At 44.1% G+C, this 21,245-nt stretch overlaps 3 protein-coding genes across 5 annotated transcripts in view; 2 read left to right on the forward strand and 1 right to left on the reverse strand.

Moving 5' to 3' along the window:
- Positions 1-251: 251 nt before the first annotated feature.
- On the forward strand, positions 252-1,612 carry ccl20b (chemokine (C-C motif) ligand 20b). The gene is made up of 4 exons (XM_029148662.2): positions 252-425; positions 558-657; positions 1,143-1,217; positions 1,304-1,612. Exons 1-4 carry the CDS (start codon positions 344-346, stop codon positions 1,368-1,370), a joined length of 324 nt encoding a protein of 107 aa, XP_029004495.1. The 5' UTR covers positions 252-343; the 3' UTR covers positions 1,371-1,612.
- A 283-nt stretch (positions 1,613-1,895) lies between these two features.
- On the reverse strand, positions 1,896-11,875 carry LOC114852857 (uncharacterized). The gene is made up of 8 exons (XM_055508679.1): positions 11,747-11,875; positions 8,205-10,639; positions 7,852-7,969; positions 6,292-6,546; positions 6,238-6,241; positions 2,788-5,302; positions 2,417-2,534; positions 1,896-2,292 (listed from the first exon to the last, which is right to left on the reverse strand). The coding sequence occupies exons 1-8, from the start codon at positions 11,848-11,850 to the stop codon at positions 2,043-2,045; spliced, it is 5,799 nt and encodes a 1,932-aa protein (XP_055364654.1). The 5' UTR covers positions 11,851-11,875; the 3' UTR covers positions 1,896-2,042.
- A 2,501-nt stretch (positions 11,876-14,376) lies between these two features.
- cnksr2a (connector enhancer of kinase suppressor of Ras 2a) overlaps positions 14,377-21,245 on the forward strand; it is a 37,219-nt gene continuing 30,350 nt past the window's right edge. For all 3 annotated transcript variants that reach the window (XM_029146397.3, XM_029146398.3, XM_029146396.3), the window contains exon 1: positions 14,377-14,534. In XM_029146397.3, the coding sequence (XP_029002230.1) occupies positions 14,471-14,534 (64 nt within the window). In that variant the 5' untranslated portion in view covers positions 14,377-14,470. The remainder of the gene's footprint in view (positions 14,535-21,245) is intronic.

A 21,245-nucleotide genomic window follows, 5' to 3' on the forward strand; every position in this document is an offset into this window, starting at 1 on the left:
TTCACACACTTCAGATTTTCCTGAAAGACAAAGCATCAAGCGCTGATCTCTATGTGAAAAGGCAAATTGTTTCCACTGAGCGCGCCTCATGCCTCAGTACATTTCCTCTCACCTGGCCCTTGTCAGGCGACAGGTGTGCCTGGATTTTTTTTGTTTTTTTTCCTGGCTCGCTTCCACTCCGCTAACAAGTGGAATTACACAATCCAGCCCATCAGGGGAAAATCCCCGCGACTGCTACTTAAGGAAGGCCAGAGTGTGGCCTGTCACACTCTCCCTGGGCATCTTCAGAGCCTTACAAGCCTCGAGCCTCTCCAGCCTCTCACTGACATCGACCTGCTGATCCATGGCAATCCGCAAAATGCATCTCCTGGCAGCTCTGTGCTGCTTTGTAATCCTCACCACCTTCGTTTGTGACACACAATCTGGTGAGTTCACAAAGTGCAACATGATACATTTAAAGAGAACTTGTGCTATTCTTAGGCCGTATTATTATTGTTGTACAGTTTGCATTTGTACTTTAAATGAAACTGTCATTTATGCTATATTTTTGTTTGCAGCCAGCTGTTGTGTGAGCTACAGCAGGCGCCCGGTGCACTGCAGACGCCTGATAGGCTACACCATCCAGCACATCAACGTCTGTGACCTCCCAGCCATCATGTAAGTTAATGGTTTCATTTATATCACAGTCTGTGCTTAAATTAGCTATACGTTATCACTACAGATGCTCATACTGAGACCTATTAGCATATTAATGAACAGCTTAAAGTTTGGCCAGACTATTAGACTAACTAGGCCAAGAGTCACCAGGTGAGAGAGGGAGCTATTTAAACAGGCTGCCAACCAGTAGAGCGTTCTGTCTGAAAACGCTGATCACGCTCTCTGATACTATTGTTCTTCAGGGTCGGGCTGTTTTGTTATCAGTTGCATCATACTGTATTTTCAGTGTGTTACCACTTACGAAAACAGATTCATTCAGTGCTCACTGACTTTTTGAGGGTGGTGAGTTTGGACCTCATGTGAGGTTACCGTGATTCTCAGGCTGGAATGAGGCCACAGGGAGGGAAGGCGCATTGTGCGTGTAATTATGTGCATGTGTCTTGGGTGCGTGTGATCATTGTTTCTCTCTTTCCTGGATTCTACAGTTTCCACCTGCCAGGAAGGTTCGTGTGTGCCAACCCCCGTGAGGAATGGACCCAGCGAGCAATGAAATGTGTCGAGTGAGTATAAACAAGTCTGTGTGGGTGCGTTTAACAATTGGGTTCATTCAACAAACTCAAAATCTTTTTTTCTTGTCTCTGTGCAGTGAACCCAGGGGAAAGCGGAAGTCCACTAAATATACTGATGCTTCAACACCTCAGATTCACGCTTAAACCTTTAAAAATACTATAACACAAACTGTTCTATGATTTGTGTTGTTGTGTTTGGAGATATTTATTCTGTTTTATAAACAGGGAAGTGTAATATTGTTAATACATGTGTGGTAAACTGATGTTGCAGTGAATACCAGAAGGATGAGAACAAGTTTTTATTTACCAACTGCAGAGGTCATGAAACATAATCTGTTGTAACTTAATCTGAAGAATTTATTAAAACATGTTATTTAACTATGAAATTCTGTCTGTGTTTCTGTCTGAGCATGTAAAATTTTGTCACATGTATTACAACATCCAGAATAACACATTTTTTTAATCTTACATCTTCTATCTTTATCTTACTTTATCTTATAATAGTTAACAGAACCAGTACAATACAACATACACAAGAAATCACTTAGTTAGCACAGGAATAAGAATATGAATAAGAAAACCGACCCAGGACAAGAGCATGAAAATAATCTGAGTACTTTATTCAAATGTACCCAAACTGGATTTTGAAGAAAATGTAAGTAAATTAAGTTTAAGTAAATTTGAATTTCTTCATTTTCATCATATGAACAATATATTTGTTTATACAGTACATGATGATGCTCAAATTGGTCGTTTTATGGTAAAATCAGTCAATCATACCTGAAACATGAGATCTATACCCCCATCCCACTTCCTCTATTTCCCCCATGGTCTGTCTGCCACAATCACTTGTAATCTTTCGCCACCAAGATCTTGGTTTGTCTGCAGCGCCTGGTGGAGCTTCTCCCAGAAGACCTGGGTGTGCTCGCTGGCTTGGGCCCAGCTCAGGTAGGTCTTCTTCTTCAGCAGTTTCCTCATGCGGTAATAAGGAGACAGAAGGTAAGTTGGAATCTCCTCCAGAAACACCAGGATCAGCACGTCCTTCCTCTCATCAAAAAGGCGAAAGCTACAGTGGGCAGAGACAGACATAATAAAAAAACAACAACATAAGACAACATAAAGAAAAGGTCCCGGTCAGCTTAATCACAAATAGTTCATTAACAGAGATGAGATGTGCAGCAGCATGGTACCTGGCCACCTGGATCTCTCTAGAGCACCACTCACTCTCCAGGTACCGGCGACTGATTACACAGATGGTCTTTCTGCTGCTGTAGATGGCATCAGTGATGTTGTCTATGATGGCTTTACCTTGAAAAGATAAAAGGTCTCCTCAATAATAAAGATGCTACTGTATGATGACACCTTCTGGATTGTAAGTGGAAATGCATGATGATAAAAGTGTCCTGAGGCGACACTAGAGACCATCAGGTTTCTCTGGCAACAAGAGATAAGACTTCGGGTGGGAATCATTACCTTGTTCTCGAGGTTAGTTATAACGAATAGGGCTTTTTACAATTTAAAGTACTCATATAACCTCTAAGTTAGTAATAAGTCGTCCTACCTGGCTCAAAGTCTCGGTGGTGCAGACACAACTTCCAGCCCTGCTCCTCCTCCAGTTTGGGCAGCAGCTCTCCAATGACCCACGGCTCATGATGAGCGTTGTAGGAGATGAATGCATCGTACTCATTAGCAGAGTCCTTGTTTTTATGCTTTGAGTCAAAGACCAAAGCCAAGAGGAGGTAGTAGGCGTACGCCAGCTGCCACCTCAGGAAATGGTAGGTGAAGGATGCCACCATGAAGACAAGGACCGTGCACAATGTGGACATAAAACAGATGAACTCGATGTCTATTAAACACGACTGAACGTCGAGCCTCAAAAGTTTCATGCCTTTAAGATCCGAAGGGTAGTTGCAAACAAAGTTATAGGCGTCATAAACTTGGGTTTGGGTGTTGTTCTTTGTCCAGTTGAGGAACCAGGCATTGTCACAGTCACAAGAGAAGCTGTTACCTTGCAGATCCAGATAAAGGAGAGCTGGCAGAGCCCTGCTGCCCATCGTTTCCTCACTGATGACTGAATACTGGTTCCTTCTCGCCTGCAGGAACTCCAGCTGGGTAAGGTTGGCATTTATGAGGAAGTCGAGGGAGCGAAGACTTGTTCGAGAGATGTAGAGGCTTTTAAGGTTTGGAAGTGGGGAGAAAAGTTCTGGAGAGAGATTCTGAAGGTCATTGGAGCTGATGTCCAGTGTCTGCAGCCGAGGCGTGTATGTAAACATGTCATTTTCCAAGGCTATGATTTGAATGTTTCTCATAATGAAAGACTGCAAATTTGTCAATCCTTGCAGGAAGTTGGACGGAAGGTGAGCCTTCTCTCTCCGATGCTGTGAAGGAATGGCTAATGTCTCGAGTCGGGTCAGATTCAAAAAAGGAGGCTCGTGCAGCTGCGAGCTGCTGTTATATCTTACATGATTTTCCCTAAAGTCTAACCTTCTTAAATTTATAAGGTCGTTGAAAATACCTTTGCTTAGTTCAACTTCTGTAATTTGGTTTTTCTGTAGCAACAAGACAGTTAGATTCTTCAGGCCAATAAAACAGCCTTTTTCAAAATGTCCCAGTTGATTGTCATGTAGTGACAAGTTTTGCAGCGACCTTAAGCCTCCGAACTCTCCGTGTTTGAGAGCAGTGAGGCTGTTTGCATTCAAACGCAGCTGCTGGAGATTGGGCAGGTATTTACTAAAAGCACCCTTTAACTTGGACAGGTGGTTGGTCTCAAGCTTCAAAACTTGTAGTCGCGGTAAATATTTAAAAACACAATCACTTGGAGCTGAAGCCTGATGGGCAAAGTCTTCACATCCAAGAGTTTTGAGTCGGTTATTGTTCAGCTCAAGCACCTGAAGAGCTGGTAGATCCCTCACTGCTGCTGGTACAGATAGAAAACGATTGTAACTCAGACTCAAGATCCTCAACCTGTGCAGAGGCCTGAAGGCGTCATCCTGGATCTCGTGTATTCGATTCTGTGCTAAATCTAACTCAGTTACATTAAGGCACCTGTCAAACATCTGTGACGTGACTGAAGTGAGCCCGTTTTGCCAGAGCTGCAGTGAGGACAGGGTTGGGATGGAGCAGGAGATGCTGATGAGCGCTGTGAGGTTCTGTTTCATGCCATTCATCCTCAGAGTCCTCAGTGAAGCGTTGACAGTCTGTATTAACGACTTCATGTCATCAGAAGCCATTTGAAGGCCGCTAATATCAAGAGTGGACACTCTCCGGAGGAACGTCTGGTCGCTCACCTCCCATTTCATCTGCTTCTGTTGGGAGCCACCAAAGCTTAACCAGGTGAGCTCTGGGAAGACGTCCGCCGTGATCCTGAAGACGCTGATTGGATTCTGGGACAAATCAAGGGAACTGAGCTCTAGTGACGTGTTGGTCAGTTCCTGTGAGTGAAACGTGGTGAAACCGTTGCCTTTAACAAACAGCTTTCTCAGATGAGGCAGCTGCTGTAACACTGTCTGAACCTTCACCATGTGGTGCAGTTTGTTGTGAGAAATGTCTAGCGTTGTTAAACTTGTCAAGGGCTTAAAAGTGGCGGAGGAAACAGTTTTAATGTGATTCCTGATAATGTAAAGCTTGACCAGTTTGCTCAAGCCATCAAATAGACCATCCTTGAGTTCAACAAGTTTATTTTGGTTTAGATTTAAGTCCTTAAGGCAAGTCAGACCAACAAAGGCACCGCTGTCTATCTGTGAAATGTTGTTGTTAGTTAGATCTATTTCCACCAAAACAGTCAGGTTTTTAAAATCTGACCTTTGTATTCTTGAAATGTGGTTTTTAGACAAGTCAAAGCCAGTCACTGTTGAGGGAATCCCTTTGGGAACAGCAGTGAGTTCGCTCCTCTCACATTTTGCAACTTCGTTACTGATTCGACAAAACCTCAAAGCAAATCCAGCAGCTGGGATAAGGAAAGCGCTGATATTCAGTAAACAGAGGAAAACAACACGCAACTCCCAACACTTGGTTCCTCTCGTTAGCATCGTTATGTCTGCTCCAACTCCAGGACCCAACAAGAGGAATAAAATGTTCTACCCTTGAAGCTGAATAAAACATGACAACAACAAACAAACAAACAAACAATAAGGTCTCAGCAACCACTGCAGGTTGAATAATCAAGACAAAGCTACACAATATAACAACATTTAACTTGAAGTTGTTTTCAGTTTAAAAAAAATCAACATTTAAAATTAACATTACATTAAAATTTCATATTGATATTGTCCTTATGAAACTATGAGTATGACTATAAAATCGTCCTACTACTTACAGAATGTAAAGTGATGAACGTTCTTCTTAAAAGAGAAAGAGAAAAATAATGTGTGTGTGGGTAAAGTCCAGTCATAAAGAGTCTCACTGCCTTTAATCACTACTACTTTGGGCTGAGGAAGTGAAAGCGAAATGTTCTGTACCTTATTATTAAACATGATTTGTTTACTGTGTGTGTGAACCACAGTAACAGGCAACTTTGTAACCTGTTCTGTTTTTCAATTTCCTCATAGAGGTCCAGTGAAGGGACAGAGGAACCTCAACACCAGTGCTTATTGGCTGCTTTGTACAATAGGTCTGACAAAATATACTTTGTTGAGGAATTTCCTCAGTCATTTATAAATGTTCAGTGAACCACTTGATTTCTGCTGCATCAGGCTGCAGAACCTAGTTTATCTGCCAACCCACTGGCTCATTCATGAGGCAGTGATTCTTTTAGCAACATCCCTCAATGATCCTGTTGACCAAAGATTGCGAGGTGAAGCGGGTGCAGAAAAAAAAGTTCCAAAGTTTAAACAGATGGGAAGCCTTTATTGTCTGCACATATTCCGTAAGATTTTATTGCTAAGAGAAATAGTTTTTTTATTATCATTTGTGTGAGTTTCTCAGACGTTTCCTGAATTGTTACACTTATTACAAATCAAAAAGGAAAGCTCGTACTGTAACACGTCCCACTATGATCGATACTGTACTGTACAGCACTGAAAATATACAGCGACGATCAAGCGTTATCAGCCTACAAGCAACGGGCTAAACTGCAGAACTGCGCTGTCTGTCCACCACGGTGAGAAGCAACCTGTCTCCACCAAGCTCCTCTCTGGTCTGCAGCGCCCGGCGGAGCTTCTCCCAGAACAGCCCCGTGTGCTGGCCGGCCCGAGGCCAGCTCAGGTACGTCTTCTTCTTCAGCGTTTTCCTCATGCTGTAGTAAGGAGACAGCTCGTAGGTGGGGATCTCCTCTAGGAACACCAGGATCAGCACGTCCTTCTTCTCATTGAAGAGCCGGAAACTAGACAGAGGAAGACAGATGAAGAGCCTTCACTAGTATGTTCAGTACTGTGTATGGGGTGCCGAATGTAGAAGGCGCACATATAACTAGTTTTCTCACATTTAACCAAATGACAAAACATGTTTTCTCACATTTAGTTAAATGTGCAAAAGTCTAAATGTAAATGTAAATGCTAAATGTAAATGTAAATGTAAATGTAAATGTAAATGTAAATGTAAATGTAAATGTAAATGTAAATGTAAATGTTAAATGTTAAAAACGTTAAATGATTGCCGAGTGTAAAACCGAATTTTCAAGTAGACCCCACCCCTACCCTCAAACAGCACTCGTAATGCTGATCCCGGATCAGTAACGTGGACTCAAACACCTCAAACAGTGCACACAGCTCCGCTCACATCTGACCTTGGACGACAATACTGGAGTGAACCCTGAAGTCGAAGCAATTATGGCCGCCAGCTCCTACTCCCTCTCGTTAGCGGAGATTGAACAGGCTGTAACGTCAGGTGTGCGGTCTGAGGCTCCGCTTCAAACTGCTGTTCTGTCGTAAACACCATTAATGGGGAGTTAAGTCGGTTAAAATAGAATATTTCTGTGGCGCCGTGGAGAATTAGCTAGCTAACTTTACTAGCTAGCCGAAGTTACTTCCACGCTATAAACGAAGGTTTCCAGGTCAGATGTGGGCGGGGTTTGCGCGCACTGTTTGAGGTGTTTGAGTTTGCGTCACTGCTCTGAGATCAGCATTACGAGCGCTGTTTGAGGGCAGGGGTGGAGTCTGCTTGCACATTCATGAATATTCAGTCTTACACTCGGCGAACATTTACATTTACGTTTAACATTTACATTAACATGTAGACTTTTGCACATTTAACAAAATATAAGAAAAATTGTTGTGTCATTTAGTTATACAGTATGTGAGAAAACTAGTTATAGGTGCTCCTTTTACATTCGGAACTCCATAACTGTGATGCCTATACTTGAATCTAAATCTATGGCTTCTGTTTTGACATGTGTACCAATAATTAATTTCTGTGAAAACGAGACAAAGTATCAGCCTCTAGGTTTGCCTCCATGCTTTGACCACAAACTGTACAACTAATCTGAGTACTGACAGGTAAACGGCACCAGTTGGTGGGCGGGTACATTAGGGAGCAAGCAAACGCTTTCCCGCAAAGCTAAACTTGGATGCAGGATAAATGGGCACAAGTGAGGATTTAAATGAAACTTTTGGATCAAAAGCATCCAAGAAAAAAAGAGTAGGAACAGATTTATTATCATAGCACAGAGTTTAGAGAGCTGGCACATTACCTGGCCACCTGGATCTCTCTGGAGCACCACTCACTCTCCAGGTACTTCCTACTGATTACACAGATGGTCTTTCTGCTGCTGTAGATAGCATCAGTGATGTTGTCTATGATGGGTTTACCTTAAGAGAAAAGAGAAAAGAAAGCTGTCACTGACGCACCAAGGGTCCTCTCCTCTGACTGAGTATAGGAAGGAAGGACTATGGTCACACCTTCTGGAGTAAAGATAAAAGTCTACGATGAGACCAGGATCCTTATGGCTAATACTTGTGGATTGTCTGTTTGACAACTAAAACTGGAAACTAAAAACATTTTTTTTAATGGTTAGTAGAAAAAGGTAGACTAAAGACGTCCCACCTGGCTCAAAGTCTCGGTGGTGCAGACACAACTTCCAGCCCTGCTCCTCCTCCAGTTTGGGCAGCAGCTCTCCAATGACCCACGGCTCATCGTCGGCGTTGTAGGAGACGAACGCGTCGTACTGGTTGGGACCTTGCCTCTTTCTTTGTTGTCTGTCCACAAGCAAAGCCAAGAAAAGGTAGTAGGCGTAGACCAGCTGCCACCTCAGGAAATGGTATGTGAGTGCTGACAGCATGAACAGCAGGATCATAAATGTGGTGGCCACGAAGCAGATGAACTCAGTGTCTATTAAACAGGACTGGACGCCAAGGTCTAAAAGCCTTTTCCCTTTAAAAGGTGGGGGATAGTTGCAAACAAAGTTATGGCCGTCGAAAACCTGGGTTTTGGTGGTTTTCACCCAGTTGAGGAACCAGGCGTTGTCGCAGTTGCAGGTGAAACTGTTGCCTTGGAGATCAGCATAAACAAGAGCTGGCACTGAATCCAGTGCTTCTCTCCTGATGACTGAATACTGGTTCCTTCTCGCCTGCAGGAACTCCAGCTGGCTAAGGTTGGCATTTATGAGGAAGTCTAGGGAGCGAAGACTTGTTCGAGAGATGTAGAGGCTTTTAAGGTTTGGAAGTGGGAAGAACAGTTCTGGTGAGAGATCCTGAAGGTCATTAGTGCTGATGTCCAGTGTCTGCAGCTGAGGCGTGTATGTAAACATGTCATCCTCCAGCGATAGAAGCTTAATGTTTCTGGCATTGAAGACCAGTAGGTTGGTCAAACCTTGCAGGAGGTTGCGAGGCAGATGAGACCTTCCTCTAGAGCTCTGTGTCGGCATCGCTAACGTCTCCAGGCGAGAGAGCTGGGAAAAGGGCGGTTGTTGCAAAGCTGCTTTGTTTTTGTATTTTATCTGATTATTTCTAAGGTCCAATCTCCGTAAATTGATCAGATCCTGAAAAGCCCCTTTGTTCACCTCTTCCTTCTTAAGAGAATTCATCTGCAGCAGAATGTCCGTGAGATTCGCCAAACCGGAAAAACAACCCCTTTCAAGAAGTTTAATTTTATTTTGGTGTAATGACAAGTTCTGCAGCGACACCAAGCCCCTGAAGTCTCCACGTTTAACCCCAGTGAGTCTGTTTCCATTTAAATGCAGCTGCCGAAGATTTGTCAAATAATGTTTGAACGCACCATTTAACTTGGACAGATGGTTGCTGTGGAGCTTTAACACTTGCAGTCGTGTTAAGTCTTTGAAGATGCATTCTTTTAAAGCTGAGATTGAATTCTTGAAAAGGCTGAGCTGCCTAAGTTTTGTCTGATTGGCAAAATCATCACATCCAACTTGGCTGATTTTATTAGTGTTCAGATCTAACTCTTGGAGAACTGGTAGATTCCTCGTGGCAGCCGGCACAGATGAAAGCTGGTTGTGGCCCAGATTCAAGATCCTCAAACTGTGCAGAGGCCTGAAGGCGTCATCCTGGATCTCGTGTATTCGATTCTGTGCTAAATCTAACTCGGTTACATTAAGGCACCTGTCAAACATCTGTGACGTGACTGAAGTGAGCCCGTTGTACCGCAGCTGCAGTGAGGACACGGTTGGGATGGAGCAGGAGATGCTGATGAGCGCTGTGAGGTTCTGTTTCATGCCATTCATCCTCAGAGTCCTCAGTGAAGTGTTGACAGTCTGTAGTAACAACTTCATCTCATCAGAAGCCATTTGAAGGCCGCTAATATCAAGAGTGGACACTCTCCGGAGGAACGTCTGGTCACTCACCTCCCATTTCATCCGCTTCTGTTGGGAGCCACCAAAGCTTAACCAGGTGAGCTCTGGGAAGACGTCCGCCGTGATCCTGAAGACACTGATTGGATTCTGGGACAAATCAAGGGAACTGAGCTCTAGTGACGTGTTGGTCAGTTCCTGTGAGTGAAACGTGGTGAAACCGTTGCCTTTAACAAACAGCTTTCTCAGATGAGGCAGGTGCTGTAACACTGTCTGAACCTTCACCATGTGGTGCAGTTTGTTGTGAGAGATGTCCAGCGTTGTTAAACTTGTCAAGGGCTTAAAAGTGGCGGAGGAAACAGTTTTAATGTGATTCTTGTTAATTAGAAGCTCAGTGAGGTTACTCAGTCCAGTGAATAGATCGTCTCTGAGTTTATAAAGTCTGTTATTATTCAGATTGAGCCTTTTGAGGAAGACCAGCCTGGCAAAGGTTTCGTCATCGATCCTTAAAATGTAGTTGCGACTTAAATCCAGCAGTGTCAACAAAGGCACATTGCTGAAATCAGATCTTCGTATTTGTAAAAGTTTGTTTTGAGACAAGTTAAAGTCTGTGACTGATGAGGGAATATCCTGAGGAACAGCCTCAAGTTTTCTCTTGACACACAGGGCTTTATTGTAACTGATTCTGCAGGTCGTCAGTGTGAATCCCGTTCCTGGAACAATCAGCGTGCTGAAACTCAACAAGCAGAGAAAAATCACTTGTTGACACTGTGCGCGTCCTTTTATCTGAATTCGTTGGTGAGCTTTCACGCCTCGGCCCATTTTAAACCTATATAGTTAAACGAGTGATTTGAAGTTTCTTGTAGTTTGTTGAAGCGCTTCAATCCTGCAAATACAGTAAAACAAAGTCTGTGAACATCCCAAACATACAATTCACAAAAATGTCCCAAGAATTCTACTAATTCCCATTGTAGTGATTGTAATGGATCATGTTTTAGAGAATAAACATTTTAGCTGTACCTACATGTTGTAGTCTGACTAGACACTGGCTGCCTCATCTCATGAAGGACTGACTCTCCCATGAAGCCCCAGTTAAATGACTTTTACTTCTCTCTTCTGCATACTGTTGTTCTGTATTTAGTCAAAGTAAACTTGGTCACACGTGATTCACGGCCTTGTTGAAAGACCTATTGACTAATCACTGAGAGGAAGTGAGAAAACAACCCTCAACTCGGTCATACTGTATTACATGATTAATAAAACTATCAAAAGTTTAAGATCAGAAGATCATTATCAGAATTATCAGAAGATTAAGTACAAAATGAGAGCATGCTCTACGTTGTTTTCCTATATTTGCCCCTGGTTTAGTCACGTTTCTAGCACATCCCAGCAGGTGACGCTGCGACTCCTATAGTACAGCTCAGGGACTGAATCCTCTGTCAAAAGAATCCAGAAGGAACTGAGTGCATCATCGCCTGGTCCAAGACTTTTACAAACTCCCTCTATTTACCTTAGATCTGAAGTTTCAAATAAAACGAACACGAGGTGACTCTATCAAATGCAGTTTGTTTTAAAGTCGGCGTGCATCTTGTTTTCCAAAGTCCAGCAGTAACCATGGACCACTAAACCACTTTACCTTTTACCTTTGACCTGTACATGTACATGTATGTTACACAGTCAGAATCACATACATGAAATGAACCAAAGTATGGCAACGAGAAGCGATTTACTCCTCACTGTTATTCTTCTTCTTACAACTGTCAGCTTGGTTTAAGTAATATGGTTAAAAAAAAATGAAATTACCTTCAAATTACAAAGTTTTGTCAGATGATTTCTTACTTACTGCTTGTTGTGGAGCAGTAATCCACAGGATCTGATGTTGGAGATGAACCTTTCTTCCAGATGAGTAAGATACTGTGAAGCCCATTTAAACCATGAACGATGCATTTGCTCATCCGGTTCTGTGACTCAACACATGTATCTTTCTAGTTTCTTCTTTTTTCACAATAGATAGACTGAGGAAGTAAGAGTCGCCTACAAGGTGTGTTACTGAATGGCAAACGTTTGACCTTTTTTCATTCAGTGGGAAACAGTGAAAAGGAATGTTTGACTTTGTACAGTGACACATGAAATGATTTACTGTGTTTGTCACCAACCGATGATTCTTTTTTTAACCAACATTCATGTTAATTTACATGAATGAATGAATGATGTCAGTGAGGTGAACTTTGCTTTCACTTCACTTTATACAATAACTGGTGTCACAATGCAATGACTCAAGCCCAATTTCACACTAGTCTGATTATGAAAAAGTCCATATTTGCAAAATCCTCAAACGTTTTGGTTTGTTAGTAAAACGGTACATTTATTGGAGTTTAATGGAAAGAACCTGCAGAGGAAATGAACACATCAGCTCATGGGTGTGCACTTCCCACACGGTGAGGTAATTTTATTTTATCTAGGGTCCCAGAGTTTGTATCCAGTAGTTCCAGTAGTGAGTGAAGGCTGTTCCTGTTTGGTGTCACAACCGAGAACATGCGTAAACAATCGCATCAAACTCTACAGGTCTCTCCCAGACAAATTAAAGTTTTTAAAGTTATATAATCATGAGCTTCTTCACAGATCAAAATGTCTCCTGCTCTTGGAGGTTTCTGAGTTTGGTTCTTCAAAAAAAAGTTTAAGCTGTAATAGTGTTACAGTATATTAAACCACTTTGTTTCACTACTGATTGCACAAGCTCAGTTTGAAAGTGATGCTGCAACTGGATTTTTTCCTTTTACCAGTTTCTACGTTGAAATGAAAGAAATGTGGACATGATGTCATTGGTTTCCCGTAAACAGGAAACAGGTAAATCATAATTTTTACAAACGGTTTATATTAAAAAGATAAACCAGATATAAATTAATAATAAGCAGTATGTTTATTATGTATCTATATTATAACTTGTACAGTTCGTGTCTGATATTTTTCTATATATGGAAGCTAAGTGACACATGCCTCAGCTTCCAGCAGACGCAAAGCGCGATGCTGCTGCCGCCAGCAGGGGTCTCCGTTGGGAAAGGAAACTGTGGCTCTGCCTCCGCGGAGCGCGTGCATGCATCCACCTACAGAGGAGGTGACGCAGTATTGAATCAAATGAGAGGCAAAGAGATCTGTTTTTTATCTCCAGGACTTCTTGCCCCTTGCTTTCCTTAAACAGATCTGTGTGCCGTGAAAGTGTGTGCTCGTTCAAACCATGTAGCACATAAATAAAAAATGATTTCATTAGCGTGAATAATGTTCCAACCCTGTGATTGACTGGTCTGGTTCAATGTCACCCGGGAATTGCTTCCCCAGGATAAAAGCAGCCGTAGCTAATGAATAATAATGATCTTATCACATACTCATTATGTGATCATATTAACTCGAATTACTACATTACTAGGTCCTGCTACATGAATATGTATAAGAAATAATCACGACGCGTGAGGAAGGTTTATCTGCCAGAGACCAGTCATTAAAATGCTGCAAAGGGAAATACTACAAACAGGAAGTCTTCTATGATGGAGCTCCATGCTGAAAAAAACACAAAAAAGTTTAGTCGTTCAAAGGTTTGGAGATTTGCGTCTCCCTAGTGAGCCTCGGAAACATACTTGTAGGGTTCCAAAATTAAAGACAGAAGCGCCGCTACTTTTTTAACATAACAAATTCCAGACAAGGGGAGAATGGCCACTGAGAAATGGCCCTGGAGTGGCTTCATTAAGTTTCTGCGGAAAGTGAGCCCCCTGCTTTCACGTCCCCAGAGCTACTCTCCCTCTCTCCATCACACGCTCATGCGGCCTGATTAAACATCCTCTGAGAGCATCTATTCCCCATATCTGCTCATATCTGCACGGTTATACCTCCCCAGAGGGAAATACACCAATGTAGCGCGCGGGAAGACACCCACGGGCTGCGTGCACGGTTTAATATCAGATGTGGGGAGGGCGAGAGAGAGAGAGAGAGCGAGAGAGAGAGAGCGAGAGAGAGAGAGAGAGAGAGAGAGAGAGAGAGAGAGAGAGATGCTGTCTGGTGTGGAGTCCAGTGTGACTATCTATCCTACGCTGCTGCTGCCGGTAACGGAGCGGCTGCGCACACACCTACACACACTCCTCTCCATCTCTACCACACACACACACTCACACACACACACAGTGGGAGCGCAGGACCGGACTGGCGCACTGAGAGAAAGGAGGGAGGGAATAGAGAGAGAGAGAGAGAGAGAGAGAGGAAGGGAGAGACAGGCGACACATGTCAGATCGGATCGAGCAGGGGAATGTACCGGATTCCGCCGCACACACACCCGGTCCGCCCCGCACCAAAGGCTGCGCTGCGTTAACGGGACACGACACCGGGCTGAGTCCGTGGCGGGAGGAGGACAGGACCGGGATAGTGTAGGAGCAGTCACCTGGCGGCGCAGGGAGGCGAGGGAGGGATACGGGGAGGGAGGAGGGCGGGCGGGTCGGGGGGAGGCGTGATCGGCTGACAGAGCGTTGTTGTGGGGTCCCGCCGCTCACGCGCAACGGAGAGTCCGCGCAAAGTTTCCTCGATGGCGTTGGTGATGGAGCCGGTGAGCAAATGGAGCACGAGCCAGGTGGTGGACTGGATGAAAGGTACACACACGTTATAATGCGCACGATCACATAACAGAGCGAAATCCCCCAAACTGCACACCTGGCTGCACGTGAGCACAGGGACTGATGGACGTGCCATGGAGACAGAGGCTGGTGCGCTGTTATGCTGCGTGGGAGGTGTGTGTGTGTGTGTGTGTGTGTGTGTGTGTGTGTGTGTGTGTGTGTGTGTGTGTGTGTGTGTGTGTGTGTGTGTGTGTGCCCATGCATCATCCTGGCACACGATGATCTGAGGGTGATGATGTAATGTGCGATGTGTGAGTGACAGGAGGAGAAGCAGTAAAACTTTACTGGAGAGAGCAGAGGTCGCTTTAGAAACTTTCTAGTGTTTGTTGAGTGGTTATTGGGTTATTATGAAGGAGTGAGACTGTCAAACAGTAGGCACAGACATTTGCCCCCCACCTGTCCAACATGCAAACGCTGTAGGAGCCCAGATGGGAAGGGAAACAACTGCTGCTGCTGCTATTTGTAGTTCCTGGCTCCCACCTTTTGCTGCAGTTGTTTAACTTTGAAGCCGTTTCTGTTTTAATTCTGCATCCTTGCTGTGGCAGGTTTTGCGACGCTTCGCCTGCCAGGCCCCATATGCAATAAAACCTAAATTAGTATTTTCTCAAGTATAACTGAGTTTTGTTTATAGGTGCATATGATACCTCTCAGCGATCAGACCACAGATTATAGTCATGCATAATTCATCAGCAGAATGATTAGGTCTGTAGCCAGCGGCTTGTGTGAACACAGTAAAATACTTTTACACATTTGAAAAGAAATTGCTGATGCTGATACATCGTGCTTCAGCATCTGCACTGCTGTTTGGCATCGTTATGGTGACGGCACATCCACAATAAAGAGCAGGTTCTTCAGCGACAACTTTCCCTTTTTGCATAATGTGCTTTCATTTACCTCTAATAAAATACTTTCGTTGTGATTTGTTGCCATCAACCTTCTGGGAAAAGACAGATTTATCACGTAACCCACTTCAGTTCAAATGAGCTGCTGCGTTTTAGCTGGGATGTCGTTCCCGCTCACGTTCCATTTAGGAGAGTAATATATGTCCAGTCTGGCGAAAGCGGCAGATGTGAAGGTCGTTCAGAACAGAGTCTACTCTGTTCATAAAAGCAATCTGGCCGTAAACAGAGGCCATAATTTTTCATTTGCTGGCAGTGAGCAATGATGTCATATCCTAAATAATTCTCCCAGTATCAAGGTTTTTTAAGGGATAAAGGCACCAAAACAAAGTTGTGTTGTGTTGTGTTCTGAATGTGTTATTTAACAGTCCTTATTTAATGTTTAGCACCAAACACACACATTGTTAATGTACATGACATATTCTGAAACATCTGCTAATGCAAAGATACAATTAGCAAACCAGATGTGATGAACCGGTGAGTTCTGCTTTGGCCTGCCTGGTCACCTTCATCCCTGTCTCCTCATTTTGGCCTGCCTGGTCACGCTCACCCAGTTCCTCCCAAACCTTAGCCCATTTGTCCCTGCAGTCTACCTGGCCCCGCTAGCTCCGCCCACCGAGTCACCTGGGTGGCATCAGTCACAGCCTACATTCAAAGCCCTGCGTCTTCAGCCAGTCAGTGCCCGATTGTTTAGGTGGATTCCTCATATGTTGCGTTCTGTATGCTTAATTACCTGCCACTAAAGCGATGTGCCTCTTGCTGGGCTTTGGATTGTTGTTACTTTTGTGTTGTGTGGGTGAACTTTGCCTGCTTGCTGGATCCTCTTGTCTCTAACCCTGCTGGATGTTTTCTCCTTCCTGGTATTATTCTGCTCACTTAAACACAAAACGAATTCAGACCTTTATGTTCTGCATCAGGCTTTATGCAGTTGTGCTACTGATACTTCATCCGGTGATAGAATTATTTTGTTGTGTGATCTTTGCTGGGACTGTTCTGACCTTTTCAAAGAAACAATAATAATTTTTTCAGCCGTGCTTACTTCGACTCGTGTCTACTGTAGTACTTATATTGTTAGTATATAGGATGTATGAAGAAATCTGGATTTGACAAAAAATATAAATAGAATTTTCAATAATTTATTATGACCTTGTGACCTATAAAAGCGTCGCCATCATGTCTGCAAATGCCAGCAAGCTGTGCCAACATGCATCGTGACTCCCAGTTAAAAAACACAGGCTGATCTTCCGCTGCATCCAGTGAGAAAAATGACAAATTATTGCTAATATTAGCAATAAGTGTTATTAAAAATGTCAGTGTGTTGCATAAAAAGCAGGTCAGAATGAGTTGACTCACGCTGTAATAAAATGCAAATTGAATCGTGACCAAATGTATTTACATGGTGGACTGTGTCAGATTCTCTGAGCCACTTTGTGACTGGATGGTTTATTGGCTGGTCATGTGCATATGGCAAGTGTTTATATGTGCTCCCCTGTGTGTGTGTGTGTGTGTGTGTGTGTGTGTGTGTATGTGTGTGTGGGTAGATGGTGAGTTGTTCGTCTCAGACCGTCTGTGCAGAACAGCTGACAGACGCACACACCCGCTCAGAACAGAAGGCTCCACCCTGGTCCTTGGATATTTGCGGACACACACACACACACACACACACACACACACACACACACACACACACACACACACACACACACACACACACACACACACACGTGGCATGGCTTAGTGCGGCATTTGGTTCATGCTCGGTCTCTTGGGTGTGTCTGTGGCAACAGAGGGAAACATGATACAGTAAAGTGTGTGTGCAGACGTTCAGATCACATGTGCCACAGGCGTTTGGGGCCAAAAGGTCTGGCCATGGTGGACTTGGCAACGGCTGCGTACTGGCACGACTGATGCTGGAACAATATGGGAGTGGTGCACTTCAATGGTAATGTGAGACCTCCCTGCACATTTCTGGCCTTGCTGAAAGTTTTAGCTCTCCTTCCTCTTATCTGGTCACAGAAAACGCTGGGAAATTTGCACCCAATTTATCTGCCACGTATTTTGACTGCTGGAGTTGAAAATCAGCAGCGGAACACATCTGATGACACCACTTGCCGCAGCAGTAATCTGCCAGAGAGAGGGTCTGGACGCTGCGCTTGATCGTTTTAGATTTTATTTATCAAAGGTGAGACATGACAGGAGGATTGAGACGATCTGCATCCGTTTGCATTCAGAGATGCCGGTGGCTATTTGTCGGGGGGTCGGGGGGTCAAGCTGAAGCTTTGAGATGCAGTGGGAGGCTCAGTGCATCACTTTTTTTTCATAATTCTCCCTTTTTATTCCTGATCTTATAGCAGTCAGAGGGCAGCTGCTGCAGCGGCAGACTCGCCAGCGCCACTTTTAAAGTCCAATGTTTGCTGGCTTCCTCAAGATGCTGGCTTGAGAAATGCAGCCTTCGTGTTGATTGACAGGTGCGATTGACAGATCCCTCGTCTGAATCTGTCTCCAGCTCCTGGATTCGCACACAGTCCGACATCCAGAGCTTCTGCTTACATAATAAACAGCAGTTTCTCCAAGTTTGACTGTGGCTGTGGTTCCAGGTTTCCAAATTACTTTCTTCAATTTGAAAAATTTGGTCTCTTGTGGTACAAAGTAGTGTTTTTACAAGTAATGAGTTTTTAATACTTTTAGTAGTTTGGTTCTTGGTGATGGTCAAAAGCTTTCAATTTGCTCCCTTGTGTTTATGTCATGGAGGTTGTTTGCCTATTTGTAGGAAGTTGTAGTGAAGTCTTATGTTATAGAAGAAATTATAGTTATTGTCTTAGTCCAAATAACAAAGACATACATTTATGTTGACACACAAACAAATTCAAAGTTTGACTTTTCTGCAATACAACACTGGGATTGGACTTGGCAGCCATCTTGTCATAAACTTCCTTCTAATAGCTGTTGGGCTTCTAACGTCCTGCATTAACAAATCCCCGGCACAGTCTGAACACTCTTCTAACTTTTATTGTTCTGAAGCCGTAGCTGATGACGCATAACCTAACAGGGAGAAACTGAGCTTTTATGGGACTCTCGAAACATCCCAGAAGTCACAGCAGAATCAAGCTTTATTAGATGCGCGCGCGTGTGTGTGTGTGTGTGTGTGTGTGTGACAGAGAGAAAGGGGGAGTTTGTAGGAGTTTGGCTTGACTGCTGTTGTGAAAAGTGTGCCTCTGTGGGAGTAAGAGTGTGAGTCAGCTATGAATCACACGTTTTCTGTACCAGTCAAACCCATGCGCACACATGAACCTTCTCACAGAGACCCACAAATACTGTATGTACAGAAATGTGAGTGTGTGCGATTGTACAGTGACACTATTACACAACAAACCCACGCAGACACTGAGCTTGTGATTGTCAATTTGGAGGAATATTTGAGTGGCACATTTGTGCTGGATGTACAACGGCACACGTATTAGCATACGCTGGTGTGGTGGGTCTGCAGCTACTGCATCTGGGGTCTGACAGAACACAGGACGAGTGGAACGTGTGAAAATGAATGAATTCATGGAAGGAAAAGTCGAAAGTTTGTCACACTAACATAAGTAAGAAGCTCGTTTCTCAAAGTGAGAAACCTCCCAGTTTATTTCCTCTTTATTATGGACAGGGTTGGGCAGCAGCATTAAGCATACTGTATGTCGCCGCTTCGGTCCCGCTGATGTAACTTACAGTTTGACTCATCAGCATTCAGGGCATTCACGCGCTGCCTCGCTGCCAGCGATAAGCCGCGCTGATTATCAGTGATCTTTCGCCACACAGCGCATCTCTCCCCTTCTGCTTCTCTCCGCCGCTCTCAGCAATAGTAACACTCGGCGTGTGAGCGCCAACATTGTTTTAATCGGCTTCACGTCTATTAAGAGTCAGCCCGCGTTGCCGCTCGTTAGGACTAACGCATGGCTGTTAGAGAGGAGCGAGTGCGAGTAAAACTACCTGGGTGTGGGAACGGTGGAATGACTGTGGATGTGCAGCCCTGGCTCCTCTGGGGCCACGCTGCAGGGGTTTGCTCCATTCAGTGGCACCGGTGAGGTCCGCTGTCAGAGTCGGAAGCACATAATTTAAGCTCCAGCATGAAAAATGGGCCTAATTGGACCCAAGTTATTAAAACTAATATTTTGTGTATAAACTAAACCAAACAAGAGGACTTGGACTAGATTTGACAAACTCCAATGAACTGTGACCTGCCTCTAACAACACATAAATCACATTGGAGCAGTTTGACATTTCTGTCCTTATCGCGTCTGCTCACATTTGTTGTTGCTGAAGTCGTGAGTCGAGACATTGCATCGACATCAAGTCTTTGGGGTCCAGATAGCAGAATCAATTTGCTGAGTTCTCCTGCTAAATTAGAGGACAGCTCTTTGGTCCTTTAAAATCTGCAAATGTTTTATTTATGTTTCTAAAAAAATGTATGAATAAATGTTGGTCTTTTTGACAAGCATGATTTATAGCATTTTACAAGCAAAGTCTTCATTCAGACTGTAGATGAGGCAGATAAGGGCGAGCGCAGAGGCTGTTCGCATGGCGCTGATGAGAGCTGGAGTCTGTGTGTGTGTGTGTGTGTGTGTGTGTGTGTGTGTGTGTGTGTGTGTGTGCGTGTGTGTGTGTGTGTGTGTGTGTGTGTGTGTGTATGTGTGTGTGTGTGTGTGTGTGTGTGTGTGTGTGTGTGTGTGTGTGTGTGTGTGTGCATTTTAGCAGCTGGCTTATGAAGATGTTTTTGCTTTTTTTCCCTCTCATCATCCGCTTTTCCTCCCCATCTTTGTTAGCGTGGTTATGATAGATGGGCGTACTGTAAAGCAGGGACTTGAAACGGGGGAAATCGATGCTTGGCCTCAGAGGTGTGTGCGTGCGCGTGTGTTTGCCGCTCGGCTGTTTGTTAAGTGGTCAGAGGCTGGATACGCTCATTGTTTTGGGAGCCAGGGGCTGCAGCTGAGCTGCTCTGTCTCGATCTGCTTTCCTTTGACTCAGCAAACATACTCTGGCCAGACGCACGCACACACACACACACACACACACACACACACACACACACTGACACAGACGTTACACAATCACACCGTCCGCACCTGAATGGCTGCCTGATTGTCCACCTCCTAACCTTTTGTTCCAGTCCCTTACAGTAACTTGTTTCATGCACACTTTGTTTATTTTGGGTCCTTTTGGGGAATATTAAGTGGACCTAAACTCAAGTATATTGCTGATCTCAGACTCTTTTGAACTGTGTCTTCACAGATTATGTTGAAGCGTTGTGTGCAGCACATACGGCCCCATTCTCTGCTGTAGTTTTGGTGTCGTTCTTTTCTCTTTCCGTTTTATTCCCGTTACACGATGAAACCGGCCTCAGACTCACATTTGGCCTCGCGTGTTCTCTGCCTTAAGGTGTCTCCGAAAGAAAACTTATGCTTCTATTGCAAAACGTGCAAAAGCTGCAGCTGCTGTATTTTCGGAGAAATGCTGCAGTGAGCAGCAGTAAAAAACTAATCCCACATCTTCTTGTGCAGACAAAAACAAATCCATCCTCCCCATAGGCAGAGTTTGAAGAGGGACGTGTGTCTGATTAGTGCTCCTGGAGCAAAGACCAAACCCGGGAGTGTCATTTGAAGCAGGTGATTGATGAGGCGATCAACGAGTGTGTGAGTGGACGGGCAGAGAAGAGCGATGGTGTTGTAGGGGTTATGGTCCATTGTAGCCTATATGGCTCATCAGTTTCAAGAACATAAGTGTGATTACACAGTATAAGCTGCAGTGG

Source organism: Betta splendens, chromosome 4, assembly GCF_900634795.4.
Source record: "Betta splendens chromosome 4, fBetSpl5.4, whole genome shotgun sequence".
Taxonomy (NCBI): domain Eukaryota; kingdom Metazoa; phylum Chordata; class Actinopteri; order Anabantiformes; family Osphronemidae; genus Betta; species Betta splendens.

Excerpts from the sequence above, each read along its gene's own strand:
- ccl20b (XM_029148662.2), top strand. The coding sequence starts at position 344 with ATGGCAATCCGCAAAATGCATCTCCTGGCAGCTCTGTGCTGCTTTGTA. Across the intron at positions 658-1,142 it reads TGTGACCTCCCAGCCATCAT|TTTCCACCTGCCAGGAAGGT; the intron begins GTAAGTTAATGG and ends TGGATTCTACAG. Across the intron at positions 1,218-1,303 it reads CGAGCAATGAAATGTGTCGA|TGAACCCAGGGGAAAGCGGA; the intron begins GTGAGTATAAAC and ends GTCTCTGTGCAG.
- LOC114852857 (XM_055508679.1), bottom strand. The coding sequence starts at position 11,850 with ATGCATCGTTCATGGTTTAAATGGGCTTCACAGTATCTTACTCATCTG. Across the intron at positions 7,970-8,204 it reads CCACCGAGACTTTGAGCCAG|GTAAACCCATCATAGACAAC; the intron begins GTGGGACGTCTT and ends TTTTCTCTTAAG. Across the intron at positions 2,535-2,787 it reads CCACCGAGACTTTGAGCCAG|GTAAAGCCATCATAGACAAC; the intron begins GTAGGACGACTT and ends TATCTTTTCAAG.